At 39.0% G+C, this 20,082-nt stretch overlaps 1 protein-coding gene across 3 annotated transcripts in view; it reads left to right on the top strand.

Annotated features, from left to right (window-relative positions):
- The window catches only part of LOC113983427 (versican core protein), a 98,729-nt gene that overhangs the window by 41,408 nt on the left and 37,239 nt on the right, over positions 1 to 20,082 (top strand). The window contains exons 7-8 of one of the 3 annotated variants that reach the window (XM_039386514.1): positions 4,556 to 4,969; positions 6,494 to 7,489. In XM_039386514.1, coding sequence (XP_039242448.1) covers positions 4,556 to 4,969; positions 6,494 to 7,489 — 1,410 coding nt within the window. Of the gene's footprint in view, positions 1 to 4,555; positions 7,490 to 20,082 lie in introns of all 3 variants that reach the window. The other 2 variants (XM_039386515.1, XM_027712537.2) reach the window with 2 other exon arrangements.

Genomic DNA, 20,082 nt, shown 5'->3' with positions numbered 1-20,082 from the left:
GCTGCCTCTGCTGTTTTGTTAGCTGGAAGAAAAGGCCTTGGGCAATGGTGTGAAGAGAATGCATGACTGTTCGTTATAAGTTTTTTTCTTACAGATAAGATAGACTGATAGCTTCCAAATTTGTATTTTTATAAGAATCCTACTGGTTTTTCTCTGATATTGCACATATTTTGTGCAATGGACACTGCATTTAGATTTTCATATTTTTCTCATTACATTTGGTTTTTGATTTGACATCAAAAAACGCAGTGTAGGTAAGTGGAAGTATACACCTGGAGTTAGAGAGAAATTCGTACAGCTGCAGGGTCAGATTTTGGATTCTTGTTATTCTACCAAAGGTCTCACTATTTATGAACACAATTCCACATTCCCTGTGCACCAACCTGCTTCTGGAAAGGCGTGAAGGAGCAGGTACTGAGTCGGTACCATAATCAGAGGTTTCTTGCTCAGTCTGTAACTCAGAGCACTATTTTATTTTGTTTGATTTTGTTTTCTTTTCTTTTCTTTTATTTTATTTTTGTTTTTTAATCTGTTCTTAATCTTAGACTTGTCCAGTTTGGAAGGTTCTGCCAGTAGTTTAAATTCCAGTTAGCAAAACTCTTGGAGTCAGGGGAACATTCAAGACTGTCCTCTCTGCTAGGGTTGGTAACAGGGAAGGGACAGACACGCAGAACAAACTCAACAAATTAACACAAAAAATACATAAAAACTAAGCAGAGCAGATTTCTGCATAGGCATCATGCTCAAATTGGGCTGGAAGATATTAAACTATTATTTTTGACTGTTATTTTCTAATAATTTATTTTGTCTATAATTCACATGAAGAATTCACTATTTTCATGTTTTGTTCCCACTTAAAACAATTTTTGTTGTTTTGGCTGTTGGCAATGACTCAGAGCAATCTTTGTCTATGGGGTCTATATTCTTCTGCCAGGTTTTTAGGAACATACCTGAATGTAAACATGCAAACAATATTTCTGAGTGCAGAAAAACTGCTCAAGTGGTTCAAGTTAAGTATATGAGTAAAGATTTTTTAGAATTGGTAATGTTGAAAAAGCATATACATAAATCATAGTATATTTATAGTCTTAAAGATAAGCATTACTCCTCCAGAAAGTACACCTGTATAACTTGAAATTATTATTAAACAGCACAGAACATATTAAAATCCTTACTTGGTAATTGCGAAGTAAAACCCTGTCTAAAGTTGTGCAGCTTGATTTCCTGGAAAAAATATTGTTTTAATATTGATTCATTATTTTGAATCCTTATTTAAACAACAGAGGAAGAAAATTCTATACAATAAAAGCATAAAATAAATAAATGCAGAGAAAAAAATGTAGTATCTCTGCAAAGTCATGTAGTCCTTCCAAAATCATCTTCATGCAAGTTGTTCAGTATAAAAGGACTCGATTAAAAAAAAGAAAGAAAAGACAGTCTTTGATATGAGCAGCTGTTGGTGAGATAATTTGCTTTCTTGCTGCTAATATGTTCATGAAATTTATTAGGAAAATCTGCCTCATGTCTTGAATCAGGAGGAGGACAAAGGAGATAGTACATTGCACGCATGTGGCAATGAGCACAGTAATACAAAACATCTGGATGGAGCAGACAGCGTTCAAAATCATGTTGCTTATTAAAAAAGCAACCTCCTCTTTGTTTTGTTTTTCTTTTCCCACAGAAAAAAAAATATAACACTGACAGATTTCTTATTGAAGCAGCACAATTTTTTTTTATTCACTCAAATAAGTTTGCAAACCTCTATGAAAAAAACTTACATGTCATGTTTATGACAAAGTGATTTTAGAGGTCCTGTAGTTGATTTTAACCAGAGTTGAACTGCACACAGTTTCCATGGGAGAAAATTTGGCTGTTTATTGATAATCTTTTAGCAAATGTGGGCTTGCCTCTTACTACTATATAAATCTAATATTTATTTATTCATTTCTTAATATAAGCAAATAAAATGCACTCAGTGTTTTTTCAGGTTTGCATAATAAATATACACCTATTTTGTTAAATAATTGGCAGATATGAGTCATGAACAATAAAAAACTGAATCTCAGGCATAAGTATGTGAACTTTTGTGACTTCCAAGCATTTCTTGGAAATTTGGAAGCAACATAAGTGGCTGTGAGTAAGTATACACAACTTCCCAGCAGTGATGAAATAAAGTTACCTATTTTTTTTTTCTGCAGGTTTTAAAGTCTGTTCCCATGCCCTCATTTTCTAACTTTGTGAGAGGGTATTACATTTTCATATTCCTTCAAACAGTGAACTTGATAGTCACTTAGAGTATGGCAACTGGGGTCTGAATGAGCGTTTGTGTTGGCTGCAAAACCAATTCCATCTGAATTAAGGAAACTGATCCCATGATTACAAGAGAGAGTTTGAGACTGGGCTGTTTCCTTTCCATTTTGCCATAAAAAAATAGCTGTTAAAGAAAAAAAAAATTGGTGAATTCTTTGGTAGAAATTTTAAGAGCTACAGTAGCACACAGCACTTGTGTACACCCTTTGCTCCCCAGCTGTGAAATAAAACTTGTGTGGTTTAAACCAGCCTCACACAAGCAGAGAGGGGGGAAAATTGCAAGGATTTCTTGATTCTTGGAAGTGCCATCTCATACTTGAATCACATCGGCATTGAAAACAACAAAGATCCACTTGAGGCGGTAGAACCCCAAAACACAAAAATCTCTTGTCTTAAGGCTGTGCTTTTGCTTGGTGGGATTTCAACAATTTTACTCCTTTTTGCTCAGCTGAATGTTTTTATTTACTGGGGAAAAAAATAAATCTCTCTATATAAGTAGTTAAGTCTTCTTTGTAAAACCACAACAAGATTTAACATATAGTAGGGGTAATAATCCATTCTCCTTTCTGCTGGCAAAGACCACCACCACTTCTAAACATAGCAATGTCATATTTTCCTACCCTCATAATTTCCTTTTCACTTTCACTTCTCATGCATAAAAGTTGAAATATCAACTCTTTTTTCTCTGGTAAGCCTTTCTACTCTAGGGTAAATCAAGCAGGTCTCTTGCGAAGGTGACATTTTCAAAGCTTGGTGCATGAAACTAAACAAATATTTGTGTGACTCTGACTTACATGTGTGGAATTCATATCTACAGTTGTCAATGGGACACTTAATGAGTCACGGGTGTGTGAAAAGAACTGATTTGTGCATACACGCTCCTTATGCTTGAGTATAAATTGTAAAACAGTGGAATTATTCTGATTTCTGCCTGTGACTGGAATAGAGTTCTTTGCTCCCTTAGAAGCTGAGCAATATTTTGTTTTTCAAAAAGTTGTAGTGTAGTTGTGTCTGTCTGGTAAGCAGTGAGTCCTCATACACGTGACCTGTTTAAAACATTCTTCATATGCTTAGTGTGATTTGGAGACTATATTTTACTCTTTATTTGAATCCTTCTAAGGCTTTTGGCTCTCAGTCACTTAGCAATTAACAGCACTTATTTAAGACATTCACATCTTCCACCTGAATGCTCCTATTGCCCCTCTGAAGATTCCTGATCTGGAAGACTGGCAGAAGGGAAGATGTTCCCACCCTGGGCTTTTCCTAAGTAAAACCTGTTTTCAGAGCAATTCCTTTTACAGGAATTTAAAATCTGCTGACAGGCCTCGCAGTGCTGGCACACATTTTCTCCTCAGATAGTAATGGAAATCTGGGATAGAAGGAGTGGACAAGGAGCGAGGCAACAAGATTCTTTAAAACATCTCAATTTGGTTCACTGAAGAACCTTCCTTTGTGTCTCCTGTGGGTCTAGGACAGCTAACCCCTTACTCTGGCCACCATCCAGAGGGTTCAACACTCTGCCTTTTCATGTCCAGCACTCCCATAGAAGCATTTCTGTGTGTGGAGTAGTTTCAGAACACTTCAGATCTTTGAAGTGTTTTCCAAAGATCAACATCACTATAGTATTAAGTTTATGATCTTAATGTCTGGTTTACCATTCTCACCTTTCCCCATAATAAATTTCTCTCAGCAGAATTTAAATGCAGTACTTTTTGATGGCATGCTTGATCCTACTGATTAGCCACTCTCTCACTCCAGTGAGGTTTCCTTTTTGCAATTTGTAATTATGTGCTGAAAATAAACTAAAGCAATTTTACAGTCCCTTTATGCATTTGGGTTGGATGCTGCAGCAAACTTTGAAGAAAACCCAGAGGTTTGCAGCTCCACTCATTCATGATATCATGAAATAAAGTTTTATATTCCCAGATCAGCATTGAGCTCTCTGATGGGTACTCATGTAGCACAAGGACTTCCAGAAGTAATTACATAAGTAAAAAAATATGGAGAATACTGCTACTCTTCTCACTTCATCTGACTTTGAGTTAGATGTTCTGCACCTTAATATTGTGTTATTGTGTGTCATTCAAAGCTCTTAACAACTATCTAAAGCCTTTTACCTTTACACTTATTTCTCAGTGTGGCATTTAGTTTTTGTTGGGAATGCTCAAACTGAATTAATGTAACAGTCATTTGTGTTCTGATTGAATGATTCCTTAACTCTTTCTCCCCCCCCCCCTTTTTTAAGGTAAAAAAGTCACAACACAGCCTACAACTTTTGAGCCCGTTACATCTCTGAAAACTGACAGCGTGAAATCGCTACTTGCTGAAGTTACCTTCAAACCTCCTGTCTTTGAGACTCCGATTACTGAAGTGCCTGACACCCAAACAGAGGCCCCTGTCTGGGAGGAAACAACCCCTGAGAGTGAGGAAGACACAGAAATGACTACTGAACTGGCTGAAACAAAAAGGGAGATGGAGGTGCTTATGGAGAACATTCAGTTAACCACCCTTCTACCTCAGACTGTTACAGATGGCGAAATAAGCACTTACTATACACTGGGAAGGACTGAATATGTTTTCCCCAAGCTAACAGAGAGCACATCTGCAGCTTTGGAGCTGGACCACACTTACTCTGAAGCAGAACTGCCTGAGGAACAAGGTAGGTCTGAAAGCATTGAGGACGCTTTCTTGACCTCTGTAATTTTTCAGGATAGCACAGCTGTAGATAAGAGTTCTACTGGTTTTTGGGAAGATGCTGACACAGGAGACACACAAAACCATGATGTTGATAATCAAACTGAGCAAATAGAAGTGGGCCCTGTGATGACAGCTACAGATAGCTTGTTACTGACTTCCCGGAAAGAGTCTCCCAGGTCAGGGACTTCACTTTCACTAACAAAAGAGAATGTGTATCATGGTGCCCACTCAACACGAGAACCCACCAAAAAGTCAATGGAGGCAAAATCTGACAAGAGACTTACAACTGTTGTAATCCCTAAAGCTTTGCTCACTGATCAGTATGATCTTACTGCAGAGGGGGAGGGCAGTGAGAGCACATACACCGTTCTGCCTGACAGAGTTTCTGGCACGGCTACAGGTAGTGTCCCAGAATCAGAACAGTCTGCTGCATCAGAGACACTCTTAGATGAACATGCAGTAACCACTGGACAATTTTCTTCAGCAAGTGGGTCAACACCACTTGTTAAATTTAGTTCTGCAATGGCATTTGATAGTGAGGCATCGGCCCAAGGAAGCAGAGAGGACCTGAGAGATGTGCAGCCTACCCTGTCACCTGGGACACCTGTATCCTTTTCTGTATCATGTGTTGGTCAAACAGAATGTGAGGCTGCCTCAGGAAGCACTGATCCCCCACCAAGCCTGGGAGAAAGCAAACTCGTTATCTCTTCATCTCAGCAGATGGAAGCGTCAGCCTTTTCAGAGGAGCAGGGAAAAACAAAGGAGCCAGAAATGAGAACAACGGACATTAAGACCCCTCTTGCCACAGCCATCATCCCTCCCTGTGCCGCAGCAGAGTCTGAGGGATGTTCTGTAAGGGAGAAATTCACACAGGCTCCTCCAGCTCCTGAAACATGGCTGCCAACAGATGAATATCAGGGGTATATGACAGAGGAGTCATCTCACACTGAGGGAATCCTTGAGTTAGGTACAGAGGAGGGTGTCTCTGGAATGGAGCCTACACCATTTTCAGGGCAGACTGCAGAATATACAGTACACCCAGGAGCTCCAATTTCAGCAGTTACAGATGAAACTGAGACAAGCATGGAGCCAGGGGAGACCACGAATGATGAAGAAGTGGTATCAACTGATTTTGGTCAGAGTAGACATACTACAGGTGTCTCCCACACAAGCAGCTCTTTGGATTTGGAAATGACCACAGTATCCAAAATACCAGTGGAAGAAAGTAGTGCAACAATAGGGTCCTTTAGCTCCTCAAACGTATGGCCAAGTGCTATGGCCACAACTGTAGGGGTAACTGAGCATGAAGGAGGTGAAACATCAGGGACAAATGGAACTATTGTATTTACAGATGTAACAGAGGTAGATACTGCAATCCCATGGAAAGAACATGATGCTTCCCTAGTTCCGGTTACTGTAGAGAGTGAGGTCATTAGAGATATGCCAGTTACTGATCAGACTCCTTTTGATGGTATCTTTCATACAGAAGCATCAGAAACAACTGCAAAACACAGGGAGGTGTTCCCAGAGGAACCCTCCACAAAAGATCAAGATGAGCCAGGAACTACCACAGAGTCAACCTTATCTGTGACATCTGTCCAACCACATGAACAAAGGACATCACCAGGATCTGAATCATCTCCAACACCTGTTAATGAGAAGCAGGATGAGACAGGTTCAGCCTACGATGAGACATACCCAGAAACAGAAGTACCAGTGCCTGCAGTAGAGTTCACAGACCATGGAGGAGTTCTGGGACCTGATGAAATCAGCACCAGGACCTTGCACCTCACAGTGTCTCCAAAAGCTGAAACTGCTACTGATGAAGAGCAGAAGGTCACTGAGGTAATGCCCATGACAGCTGGTGCCCAGGAAAGCCAAGGAACTCCCAGCAGGGAAGTAGACAGGGATGCAGTGACCTGGGAACCTGTGTTGCCCCCTCATACAGTGCTGACAGGCCGTTCCACTGTGGAAAGCATCACTCATATGACCTTGGGAGCTTCTCCAAGCCAAACCACAGAAGGTTCAGGAATGACTGAGGAACCTGAAGAAATCAAGCCAATATTTGCAGCTACTGCAACAGATAAGGCTACAGTCCTCACCGGTGTAACACGTTCCACTAGTGCTGTAGACAAAACTCAGCCCACATTGGCATCCAAACATTTAGTCACTCAAAAGTCCCCTCGTATCATCCCTGAGGAAGAAGAGGAGGTAACGAGCCATGACATCATCATCATTGATGAGTCTGTTTCTCCCAGTAAAACCACTGCTGATGAGGATCTGACAGGAAAGACGTCAGAGCCGGAGATCGACAAGGAATATTTCACAGCATCCACAGCCACGGCAGTGGTATGGCCAACAGCACCACCCAGGGTGGAGGAGGCCACAGAGGCTTTGCAACATCGGGAGGTGTCTCCTTCTACTTCACACCCTGACAATGACATAAGAATGTATGTTATTCAAATCACAGGCAATGACACAGGTAAGATTTTGCCTTTTAGACCTGCAGTCCACCAGAATGGACAGTTTGTCATAACAAAGAGGTGTCCTTTAGGATATATTGGAGATGTTGCTTGGATCACTGAAGGATGCAAAGTACCAGTTTTATCTAGACAGCAACTTACTGAACATTGGTAGGTCTATTTTCCTATCCAATAAAAAGTCCTCACAAATGTATGTTACATTTGCTTTGCAGTAAGATTAATTTCTATGTAAGAATGAATATGAAACTCTGGTATTTTCTCTTAAAAGTCATGATGGCTATAGTCTAGTTTTCTTATTTAACATTATCAAGTCACTGATTTAACTTCAGCTATCTGTGAAACAAGCATTTTAATTTCATGGTTTCCATTCCATCCATTACTAGTCCTAAACAAAGTGCCAGATTATTTTAACATTCCATTAGTCTGTAGCAATTAACAATGCCATGTACAGTGGAGTCAGCTAAAAAATGGTTAAAGCACTCTACTGCCTCCTGTGATTTGGGGAAAGGGGTTTTTTTTCATGTTTTTGTATCATATCATGGTATTTTTTAAAATCGGTTTTAGAGAATATGTGATGCAAATTGACATAATTTTTAATTCTGCCTCATTTTTTGGCTGATGGTTCTGTACATGTGTATGTAGCTTCAATTCCATGGGTATCCAGAACAGAAACTTCTAAAGTAGTAATGAACTGCTGGGTTTTATGTTGATTATATCTCCATAATGCAATAGCTGAAGGCTATGCAATTTCACAATAAAGAAGCCTGTTAACTGACTACTATTTAAAGATGTCTTGGTAAAACCTTATTTTTTAAAATGAAATGTAAAAGAACTGACAAGCAGGACAAAGCACAGAATGTTGTTAGGTTAAATATTTTATTCTGTTTAATTATTTTATAGCTACATAATATTTTTTTTTTTTAAGGAAGACAGTAAAAATGGATCCTATGTCTTATATACCTTAACCACATGCACTGCTTTTGAATGGTTATGTAAGAAACTGTTTTCTAACTGGTTCTCTAAAGAACTCATCCAGCAGAATCCATAATTTATGGGAGTCTCGGATGATTTTGTCAGGTTTGGGCTTGGTAAAGTTCCATTCAGAAATTAAAAATCAGCAGTGGTTCCCTTGAGATATGCCCTATCCTGGCTGGACTTTTCATGCAGTGGTTTTGTATCTTTATTCACTTGATGCTTTTTATCCCACTTTATGTTTACAAGTTGTAAATCTGCACAAATTATATCAACGACCTTCTATTTCAGAAAATGATAGTTCTGTTGTCTTAACATTTAAACACTCCTTTTGTTTCTGTGGTATATTATCATTATTTTGTCTGAAGCTTTATGTGTTATCAGTGTCTTGTAGTGAGACAAGTCCTGTAAGTCAGAGCAGAAGGGGAACTTCTGAAGACTAGAGTTAAGCCACATGATAAATACTTTTGTACCCATGGAAATTTGATTAATTTGACTTAAAAATGAATAGTTGCACTGTGTAGTGTTTTTCCTGTTAGATTTTTTAGCTATACTATGGTTTATTGTAAAAGGGAGAGTGGGTTGTACTGGGTAGCTGCATATTCCAAGGAGATGGAGAGAAGAAGGATGATTTGGAAGGATGTGGATGTAGGATTTCTCTGCATATACATCAAGGACAGTCTTATTTTACACTTTTTTTTTCCCAGAATTATGTGTGTACTGTGATTCATTAAATCAGGATTTAGTTCAAACTGGATTATCTAAGGGACAGTGGATCAATACTTAAATCCTCTTCATAACTACTCTTGCTTTTCCCTTGGGTGATCAGGTCTTTAGGCGAAACTTTCTCCAGGATTTGTTTTCTTCATCTTCACAAACTTTCAAAACTCTGCATACATTTCCCATCTACATATGTGCTTATGTGTCAGCATCTTTTTAAGCAGACCTAAATTATACATCCTTAAAAAATCTACCTTTAAAAATTATTTAGTCTATGAGCATAGAAAAACCCCCTTATTTTCTTGAAATAATATTAAAGTCTCAATATGGCACTATTTGTGTTCTCTTTAAACATAGGGAACTTCCTGTATCCAGTGCAAGGTTAAAATGAAGTTTTCTTTATTTTTCTGTTTTCAGACCCCATCAGTGAGAATTCCACCACTTATGTTTCCACAAAGAAAAGACACCCTATACCTACTTACTTACCACAGCTTAAGTCAGAGAGGCCAAAGATTTATTCTGTTCGAGAATTTGGATTGGTGTTTTCTTTTGTTTCTACAGAAATGAAAGACTGCATCTGAAAAATCCTGTCAAGCTCATTTTCACTTCATTGTTCCTCAGTCCATAAACTTTTCTTTGTGCTGAAGAAAATGTGCATAGGAAGTGGTGAAGAGGAGCAAATTTGGCAAAAATTACTATATATGCTTTTCACTAGGACATGGTCTAACTTCGTATTCCATCACTCTTTATTTGAGAATTGGTCCTCATTCATAAGGAACTACATAAACTGTACCTCTGGCTTTTTATTCTCAGCTGGATGAGAACTAGAAATACGGTTTTCATCCTTACATCTCTCTCATAAAACAAAGGTTTTTCCTCCTTTGTCGTGTTTCAAGGTAATATAGCATTCTTAAAATTAATTAGTGAATGTTATATGCAAAGGTCTTCTTGATCTTTGAGTCAAGAGTCCAAAAGTGCCTCCTGAGAAAAGATAGCTTGCTTTCCAAAGCCCTTCAAAAAACAACTGTTTCAAATAGGAATAATAATGAGAGGTTTGCAGTATAGATGGCATTGCGTATAAATTAATATAATAATTTCATTTCTGTGTATGCACAAGTGCTGGAACCATTTATGAGATTAATTTTCCCCCTCTTTCTTCCCCTCCTTGTTATCCAACTTTTGCCAGGAGGAACAGTTTCATGGTGGAGCAGAAATTCAGCACCGCGGTTTGTTTCCTATCAGCCGTGTCACTCAATTACAGCAAAAACTTGCTGTTACACCAGCACAGCTGAATATTACTCTCTGCAGCTCCATTTGCCATCTGTAGCTCAGGCATAATAATATTTAAGTGCTTCATGGAGGTGCTATTAGGCTTTCTTAGTCAGGAGCAGTGTTTTATATTCCACGTGGGAGCAAAGGGTCTCAGTAAATGGGTGGATTTTTGAGGGTTGCAGACAATTTTAGCAGTTTCCAGCAAGCAGGACAGAGTGTATCCCATGGAGAACAGGGGCCCCTTTGCTCTTGGTGTGTGTCCTACCTCCTGTGCAGTGTGGGGGAGCAGCACTGGCTCTGGTGAGTCCACCTGTGGCCATGCACAGGTAGAGGGAGAAGTAGGAAGGATTTTTTTTGTGCCTTTCTTCTCATTCTCAAACCCTCCCTGAACTGGCACCAACTTTGCTGAGGCGCTTTGAAGTTTTTGCCTAGAATGTGCTACTGGTGTATGGAATGTGTTATGGATGTATGGAATGTGGGGGATATATTATTCCTCATTATTGCTGTAGACTCAAGCTGCACTGGATAGTTGTTGCATGTTGACTGGGTTAAATTGATTTAAATATGGTGGCAAGGATATTAGTCTGTCTTAGACACACATCCTCCTTAGTATGAAGTGCACAATATAGAACTGAAACTTGATATTAAATATTTTCATTTCTTTAGCATATTAAGCCCTTACATTTATTAGACCAGAAAGAGTTTCTCCTAGAGGACTACTTTCCTTATCCAAGAGGTAAATAGCTATACTCCTGGCCTTCAAAATGTATCCTTGCAATCAATTAAAACTTTCATAAAGGAAATTTCAGTTACTTTTAGATTAAAAAAATAAATAGCCTGGAAACAGAAGTAATTTGGAGTCCTGGTGGAAGGTCAAGCTCATTAGCTTAAATTCTGGAAAATGCCTTCAAGTGCTGATAAGAAAGAACACACAGCTGAATAGATTAAGCTGCTTATTTGTGTAAGAACACAGCAGTTTTCACTGAGGAAATGTATTGTACAATCAATCCTTGCAATTCCATGTGGTCAAGCGTAAGACAGGTGCACAAATTAATGAGGGTAATAAGATGTGTTTTCTCTGACAGCCTGTGGCACATGGGCAGGTGTTTCAATTAATGGGGAAAATATATTTGTACACGGGGAAACGTCTCTTTTTATGCCACAAAAAGGACATGTTTCATAATGGAAGGAGCTTGGGACTTTCATCTGCTTGGGTGGAACTGGAGGCTATTCCCTTGGGATTATGACCATATTGTGGAAGTGAGAAAGAAAAATATCCCCTGCACTGTGAAGTGTTACCACCTGAACAGCTTTCCATGTCATCAGAGGTGACAGAGAAGTTAGTCTTTCACTGCGAGGATGCAAAACTTGCCAACTTGTGCCCTGTTGTATCCTCATAGCTCCGTGTGTTGTAGTGGTGAGGACTGATGCTGGTGCTGGAAGGTATTAGGTTAGCAGCTGGAAAAAAAGAAAAAAAAATACCCAAACCCAAACCTGAAGGAACTTTTCAGCTCATAAAGCTTTTATGAGCTGAAAAATGCTTGTGGGGGTGTTGTTTAACAGTGGTTGAGGGGATGCTGGAAACATAACTCCCATCTGTATCAGGAGTAATTTGCACACCTGCATTTTTTGGAGACATTTAAAAGTCTTTACTTAGGGAAATGTGTTTCAAAGTACTTATTGAACCCTGGGACTCACATCAGCTCTGTCTGGTTTCTTGTCCCTTCCAACTTTGAAGAGAATGAAATTGCAGGAACTTGTGCTTTGTAGATGTGAAATTTTATGGAAAGAGGTTACAAACCTTTGTATTTCAACATGTAATTCTCTGACATGCATATTTCTGCCTTAGCAATGTGAGAGGGCATGTGAAATTTGAATGAAATGTAGAATGGTAATGAGTCATAGTTATAAACCTTAACAAAGAAGGTAGAATGGAGTCTTTTCAGGTCCATCTTAGGCCTTGCCTTAAAATTCTTTTAATCCTGTTGTCTTCACAGTTCCTTCTGGAGGACTGTCAAAGACCGTCATGGCTCTCTTTAAGCCTGATTCTAACATCTAGCCTGAATTGCTTCTTGGCCAGTTTATACCCGTGTTTATTCTTGCCAGCATTGTCTTTAGCTTGAATAGGTCTTTTTTCTTCCTGACACTTATCCCTTGGTACTTTTGTTTCTCTGTTCAGTCATAAAGAATAACCACGTCCCCTTTTTTCAGCCTTCATTTTGCTCACTTCTGAGGGGAATGTGTGTGAGAGAGTGGGAATGCACTGGTACCATGCTGGGAGGAGAGACTCTGGCTCTGTCCTGGGGGCTGAGGGTGTTGGGATGACTAGAGCAGATGAAGATGTGAAGGGACAGGAGAAGTGTGGCTCAAAATGCCATTTCCAGACAGCTCCTCATGTCCAATTGAGACAACTCAAAAGCTTGGAGCATGGATCTGTCTGCACCCGTACCTACATTGTTCTCTCTTAAATTATTTTATGTATGCCCTATGGAAAATAATCTGTCTGGATATCATACTTTGTGGTGTACACACATGGGCTAGGGGCAATTATTGGTGTACTTTTCAAAAAGTACAAGCAGTAATTACAGTGTTAGAGAAACTTCTGCTGAAGGAGAGGAGACTTGGTGTTTTACTTGCTGAAATCACCATTTGTTTTTTCCTCAAATGAAGAGCATGTGCTATTGAAAGGCTATTGTTTATTCATAGAACCTACTTCAAATCAAGGTTTACCGTGAGGAAAGATGCTGTAGGCTGACCTGAATTCATTTCTAGTGGGATGTTGAAGCAATAGTAAGAGTGGCCTCATGTGGGCTGAGCCAATTTCCCGTCTTTTTAAACATAAAATCTCCTATTTTTTTAATGGAGAGCTGGGCTTGTCTCCTTATTAACTCTAATTTTCAAATGAAACAGGTTTGTCAGTGTCTGACAGGCATTGAAGTAATTTTCATGTCCTGAATGACCAGACTCTCCATGTTACTCACAAAACCTGTCACAGGGACAGCCACATTCCTCTTGTTGTGTCTCAAGCAACTGAAGTGTTAAACTCCAACTAAGATGGCCAGATTCTGATATCATCTTCCCAAGGGTAATTACACCATAGTAATTCCAATGAGGTGATTGAGGGCAGAATTGCTGTGGGGATGTGAGGATAGGAGGTATCAGAATGTCTTCATAACATTTTTGATGCTCCTGGATCATTATTTTTTTATGATTATTTATGATTACGATTATTTTTCTTTAGAACACATTTGAGTCACACCTTTAACCCAAACTGGTAGAACCATTGATTAATTCAACCAGTAGGAGTTTTTCTATATTAGAACACTTGTTTTTCACCGGTGCTGTGGAGTGCTTTTTAAAATAGGTTGTACACCATCTCATATAAATCATACTTAAAATACAACAGCAATGATGCCCTGTATGAAAGCAAGATCTAATAAACAGGTAATTGTAATAAATTCAAGCTTTTTGCACACTTCTCCTTTTTCCAAAACAAAGGAAAATGAAAAAAAAAAAAAAAAAACAAAACCCCAGCCCCATATCCAACAGAGCTGAAACTTGATACTTAGAAAGTTTAACAAGAAGCTAAGACTGAATTAATAAGTGATCTTCAGGCCACTATTTCTGGCTCTTCCTGAAGTCTTATTATAGAACGATAATTTCTTTTTCCACATTCCTTTCTAGACCTCCAAGGAACAGTGCCCTCACATTAAACACTGTTCAGAGGATGCCTACACATTCCCTGCTGTTTTTGCACTGTATCCAAGGAAACATCTCAGATTTAGACATAGGGATTACACATTTCTTGCTTTCTTATAGCTCTTTGTTTATTCATGAGAGAAATGAAGGATTTTTAGTCATAGGTACAATGTGGTTTTTCATACTTTTGTTTTAAGGAACAGGAATCCTTTTAGAAGTTTTGTTTGCATGTGGAGAAAGCCTTAAGAATTCCTAATGCAGAAAAGATGAGCTGTCTTTTACATGGTGATGCAATACGAATTAAATTTTTTTTTAGGAAAGTGGTTTTCTGCACCAAAGTTTTCTGAGTGTATCCAGACTGTAACTTTCTGAGTATGTAGTTTTCAGTGGTCTTTTTTTTTTTTTTTGTAGTTGTTCTTCTCACCTTTTAAGATTTACTGATTGAATTAATCCTTGCTAATCCAGCCAGTCTTTTTCTACCTCCCTCTTTTTGGAAGTGGTTGGGTGATAAATTTAATCAATGATATACAAAATACCCCGTAGTGTCTTTCAGGATACTTGTGGATTTTTTCCTGGCACAAGTGAGAATGTATGCAAAATATTTGCTGCATGTTTTCTGTTTCCTTCAATAACTGAAGTTATTGATCTTTTTCTATGGAGTAAGTCTTTTTTTTTTAACTGCTCATTGAATTAGGACTTTTCTGACCAGTGGTGTGTTACTATTTTTGCTTAAATGAGGAGAATTCAGTGTGAAAACTCTCTTCTTCCTGAGTTGGAGAAATGTAGTTGGAATTTTATTCCTGGTCAGGAGGGATCTTATCTTCCATGCTTTGGTGTTACCTCTGCTGCACTTCATTAACTTTTTGATACCGAGCATTAGCTCAAAGATTGCATAAGAAACATTAATTTCTAATTTTCAACCAAAATCTTGGATTTTTCATGCAATACCTCATCAAACAAGAGTTCCATAGTTTTAGTGGGAGGTTTTTTGGCATTAGGACAAGAATTTCCGTGTCTGATGTAATTTTATTTTTTTTTCCAAAGTAGCAAGAAACAATATGCCTATATGCACAAAGAGCAGCATAGGGATTTTTGATCATATTTTATTGTGGTATTTGTCTAAAACATTTTTTTCCTTTCTTGGAAGTGATGATTAAAATGATTCTGGGGTTACTTATATATTTACTACTCCAGTAAAGGGACTTGTAGTGAGTTCCAGTGATGTGTTTAGCCAAATATTGAGCATTAAAAGCAAAATTCATGAGTCCTTTGGAAATGCTGTGGACACTTAGTCCAACTGACAGGCAAGGATTAACCCAAAATGTTACTCAAACATGTATTTCTTCATACTTTAATTGAATTTTTTGACTTCTTGACTCACATACATTTTTCAGTTTATTCTGTCCACATACAGAACTTCTCAAAAGTAAACAAATTCTGTAGTCATGTCACCATTTTAGTACAGGATGGAGTTTTGTGCTAATGGGTTCATAGTCAAAAATACCTCCCCCTCTGCTGATTTTTACTGGTGTCCTGGGCTTACCACAGCTAGGAATCTATTTTCATCTGCAGTTGATTGAAAACCTTTGTTCTCGGGTATTGTCCAACAAAAAGGTCTTTTTAAAAAAAATCCTAAGTGTTTCTGAAAATAAATAAATATTTTTTCAAAGCAAATATTTCAGTTTTGCCAAGGGGAAAAAAAACTAACCTTGGATGAAAAAAGTTCTGTTTTTAAAAGCAAAATGCGTGTGATTATATGGCTAAAAAGAAGCTCATGTTCTGTATGCATTATACGAAATTGTGTCTGAAAGAGAGTCACACTTGTGTTATTCCGTCTGCAGCAGTGGGTTTTTTGCAGCCTTATGCTGGTTTAACTGAGAATCTGGTTTATCCCTGGGTTGCTTTGGTTTCTTAATACCCAAAGCAATCTCATTTCCTAACCCCTATAGCTAAATTTAAAACATTTTGTGTTTTTTATTATTTTCAGAAGTCAAAGGGTGATGTTAATAATACGCCATTAAATTGCAATTACTGAATCCACTCTGTGTCTTCTGAGTAATAGTTGAAAAGCAGAAGATTCAGATCTATGTGCAAAAATCCATGTGCCATATATGTCAATGTTTGTGCATGTAACCACCCTAATTATGTATTCTAAGACTTATTTGACTTTAAGATGTCATGAAGATCGTCTAATAGTTTGAGTTATCACTGACACTGCTGTAGCAACTCAAATATTTTTGAAGAAGCAGATGGGTCTAGGACAAGGGTGTTTTGGGCCTCAATGAACTATTCCAGCAAAGCTTTAGTGGTATTTCACTGAAGAAAAATTAAGCTTAAAAAAATAGATTTGCTATGACAAATGATTATATGTTGTTACATGATTAATAACTCTCCCAAAGAAGCAGGGACTGCAGCCAAATAGTGTGATTTTGAGTGTTGGCTTCACGAAGAGTGGGTTTGTGCAAACACTAAACTAGAAGTGTGCTTATGAGGTGTTTGAAAAAACACTTGGAAAATGATAGGAGATAAAATAGCAGAAAAGTACCATGATAAGTGGTATAAATATCTCAAGATATCCCTTCCCTTCCCAAACCTTCCCAAACCTTCCCTTCCCAAACCTTCCCAAACCTTCCCTTCCCAAACCTTCCCTTTCCAAACCTTCCCAAACCTTCTTCCCAAACCCTCCCTGCCCTGCCCAAACCTGCCCTGCCCAAACCTGCCCAAACCTGCCCTGCCCCGCCCCACCCCGCCCAAACCTGCCTTACCCAAACCTGCCTTACCCTTCCCTTCCCTTCCCTTCCCTTCCCTTCCCTTCCCTTCCCTTCCCTTCCCTTCCCTTCCCTTCCCTTCCCTTCCCTTCCCTTCCCTTTCCTTCCCTTCCCTTCCCTTCCCTTCCCTTCCCTTCCCTTCCCTTCCCTTCCCTTCCCTTCCCTTCCCTTCCCTTCCCTTCCCTTCCCTTCCCTTCCCCCTTTCCCTTCCCTTCCCTTCCCTTCCCTTCCCTTCCCTTCCCGAACCTTCCTTCCAAACCTTCCCAAACCTTCCTCCCAACCTTCCCAAACCTTCCCAAACCTTCCCAAACCTTCCCAAACCTTCCCTTCCCCAAACTCCCAAACCGTCCGTCCCAAACCTTCCCAACCGCCAACCTTCCCTTCCCAAACCTTCCCTCCCAAAACCTTCCCCCAAACCTTCCCTAACCTTCCCTTCCCAAACCTTCCCAAACCTTCCCTTCCCTAACTTCCCTTCCTCAACCTTCCCTTCCCAAACCTTCCCTTCCCAAACCTTTCCTTCCCAAACCTTCCCTTCCAAACCTTCCCTTCCAAACCTTCCCCAACCTTCCCAAACCTTCCCTTCCCAAACCTTCACAAACCTTCCCAAACCTTCCCTTCCCAAACCTTCCCTTCCCTTCCCTTCCCTTCCCTTCCCTTCTCAAACCCTCCCAAACTTTCCCAAACCTTCCCTTCCCAAACTTTCCCTTCCCAACTTTCCCTTCCCTTTCCCCTTCCCCTTCTCCCTTCCCTTTCGAGTTGGACTTCCCCCTGTGCACACCCAGACACACCAGCTGATCAGACACTGTGCAGCTGCACAGTCCATCTCCTTGCTTTGTTTGTGATTCCACCTGGAGGAAAATGATTTACTGCGTGTCAGTTGCTTGGGTTTGGGTTGTTTAGTCCTACGGAGCTTTAGAATTGTGCCAGGGGAGGTTTAAGTTAGCCCTTGCTGGGGCTTAGCCTTGACGCTGCAATTTTTAACAACTTTACATTTCCCTCAGCCTGAGGTGGAGGAACGAAGGAAGCCATGAGGCTGAGGGAAACACCAAGGATTGCCAGAAGTCTTCATGAGATGCTCTTGAAATAGAACAGTTTGTTTCTGACATGGTTTCTGCATCATCATGTCTATCACTCTAAAGTTTGGTAGGGATGTGTGAGCACATCCATGGATCCCAAAAGCCTTGTGAAGAGCAGTTTTTCACCACAGCTACCTCCACTTTCCATAGATGCCTGTGGTCATAGCCAAAAACTCCATTAGGATGGAGCCTGGGGGGACTGGTGTGGCTGTAAAAAAGGCTGCAATTTAGCAACATGCCAGAAATTGATGCTCAGGTTTCCAGCAGGGCTGTATTTTGCAAGGAAACCCCCAAATATGGTGAAGCAGATGACTGGATAAGTGAATTTCAGTAGGCAAGGCTGACCACCCACCTTGAATTTCTTTCAACTTCTACTCAGCCAGCTGTGCAAAAATCACCCTTTACAATGATTTTCTTCCAGAAGTTTACCTGAGTCATTGAATTTTTATGCAAGGTAAATTTATATGTGTGTGTGTATGTATGTATGTATCTATCTATCTATCTATCTATCTACCTATCTATCTATTTATCTATCTATCTATCTAAAATGCATTTGTGTCTTTTGACTCTCAGAGGGATAACAAAGCCATAAATTTTGATAAAATTTAGAAGTCTAAAAAAAACCCAATCCAATCCCCAAACTATTGAAACCTGCCCTACAACCTTAAGCAGTTGTAAAGGGAGCCAAATTTAACAAAAATTTTAGGACTACAGAGCCAGCTGGGAGACATTTTAAAGTGAACTAAATAAAATCTTTTGTTTACTTAGATTGAGCAGTAATCAAAAACTGGGTTTTACTACACCTCATCATATATACTAGTCATGTTAACATGAGGTAGAAGGATTAAAAGTATCAAAAATTTAATTTTTCTGGACCTTTCTTAGTGGACTTTTTTGTGTTTGTTTTTGTTTGTTGTTCGTTTTGTTTGTTTGTTTGTTTTGGTTTTTTAACTTAGGTATATATATTAGTAGCCATGTTTCTTTAACGCCTTAGACTATCTCCTTGGCAGTATTCCCACCTTTTCCTGAAGGGGAGATGGGATATGCCTGGAGCACTGTTGCACTTTGACTGTGCTTAGGTAGGTTAATGATGCTACAAGATGGCACAAGTTGGAGGAATTGCATGTACCAGAGGCTGACACTTGAAATTTTGCTTCAGCAGGAAATGTCCATATTTCAAAATCTTGTTTCTTTTGAAATGAGATGAAAAGAAGAACATTTAAAAAAATCCTTTTACTATGGAACAGCCCTAAAGATGTTATCAAATTGGTTTATTTCTGTAAAATTGAAGTTTTCTGTTCCAATTTAATATTTTAAGGGGGAAAAACCCCACTAAATTTGAAGGTTTGGGGTTTTTTTGTTTGTTTGGTTGGTTTTTTTTGTATGGGAACAGCTTGTCAAATCACCTTTTTTACCTCCTCAATATGCCTTTAAAACAAAATATATTCAACAAGACTGGTACATTCCTGTGGAATTGGTCGAAGCTGGGGTTTTTTTGCTGGAGGACTTTCAGCAAAGCATAGTCATAAAACTGCTCGAGTCCACCCAGACTGCAAATCTGGTCCCTGGCAGAGCCGACTTCAGGGAAGGCAGAATATGACATAAAGCTGTTTAAGTCTTTCCTCAATCCAACGATAATATTAATTACATTTTAGTTTTAATTCACTTGTATATAATTCTATTGAAGCCAAAAAATAAACTTCTGATTATCAAGTGCAGGAAATAATTTGACTAATGCAAACTGTTTTGATCTTTCATGCAGCCCTGTCTTGTGGCTATGGGTTCTTTGTAGTGAATATAACAGATTTTTTGATAGTATCACATTTATCACATTGGGCAATGAAATACTTTTGAAATGAGCAGTCCAAAATAGTTTTGTTCTTATTAATAAAATCTTTTTTTTCTATTTAGCTCTATTCTAATCAAAATACAGGACCTGATTTAAAGTCCACAGAACATTTTGAGACCGTTTCTGTGAATTTCATGGGTTTATCAGACCTCTAACCCTTCTATAAAAGACTGAACTCCGCTATTGCTCACAAACTCAGCATGTTGCTCTGAATCAATAAACAAACAAACTGCTGA

The sequence above is a fragment of the Pipra filicauda genome, unplaced genomic scaffold, assembly GCF_003945595.2.
Source record: "Pipra filicauda isolate LSUMZ 115617 unplaced genomic scaffold, ASM394559v2 scaffold489_size442543_pilon, whole genome shotgun sequence".
NCBI lineage: Eukaryota > Metazoa > Chordata > Aves > Passeriformes > Pipridae > Pipra > Pipra filicauda.
Note: the sequence above shows the minus strand (reverse complement) of the source record. Positions and strands in the feature narration are given on the sequence as shown.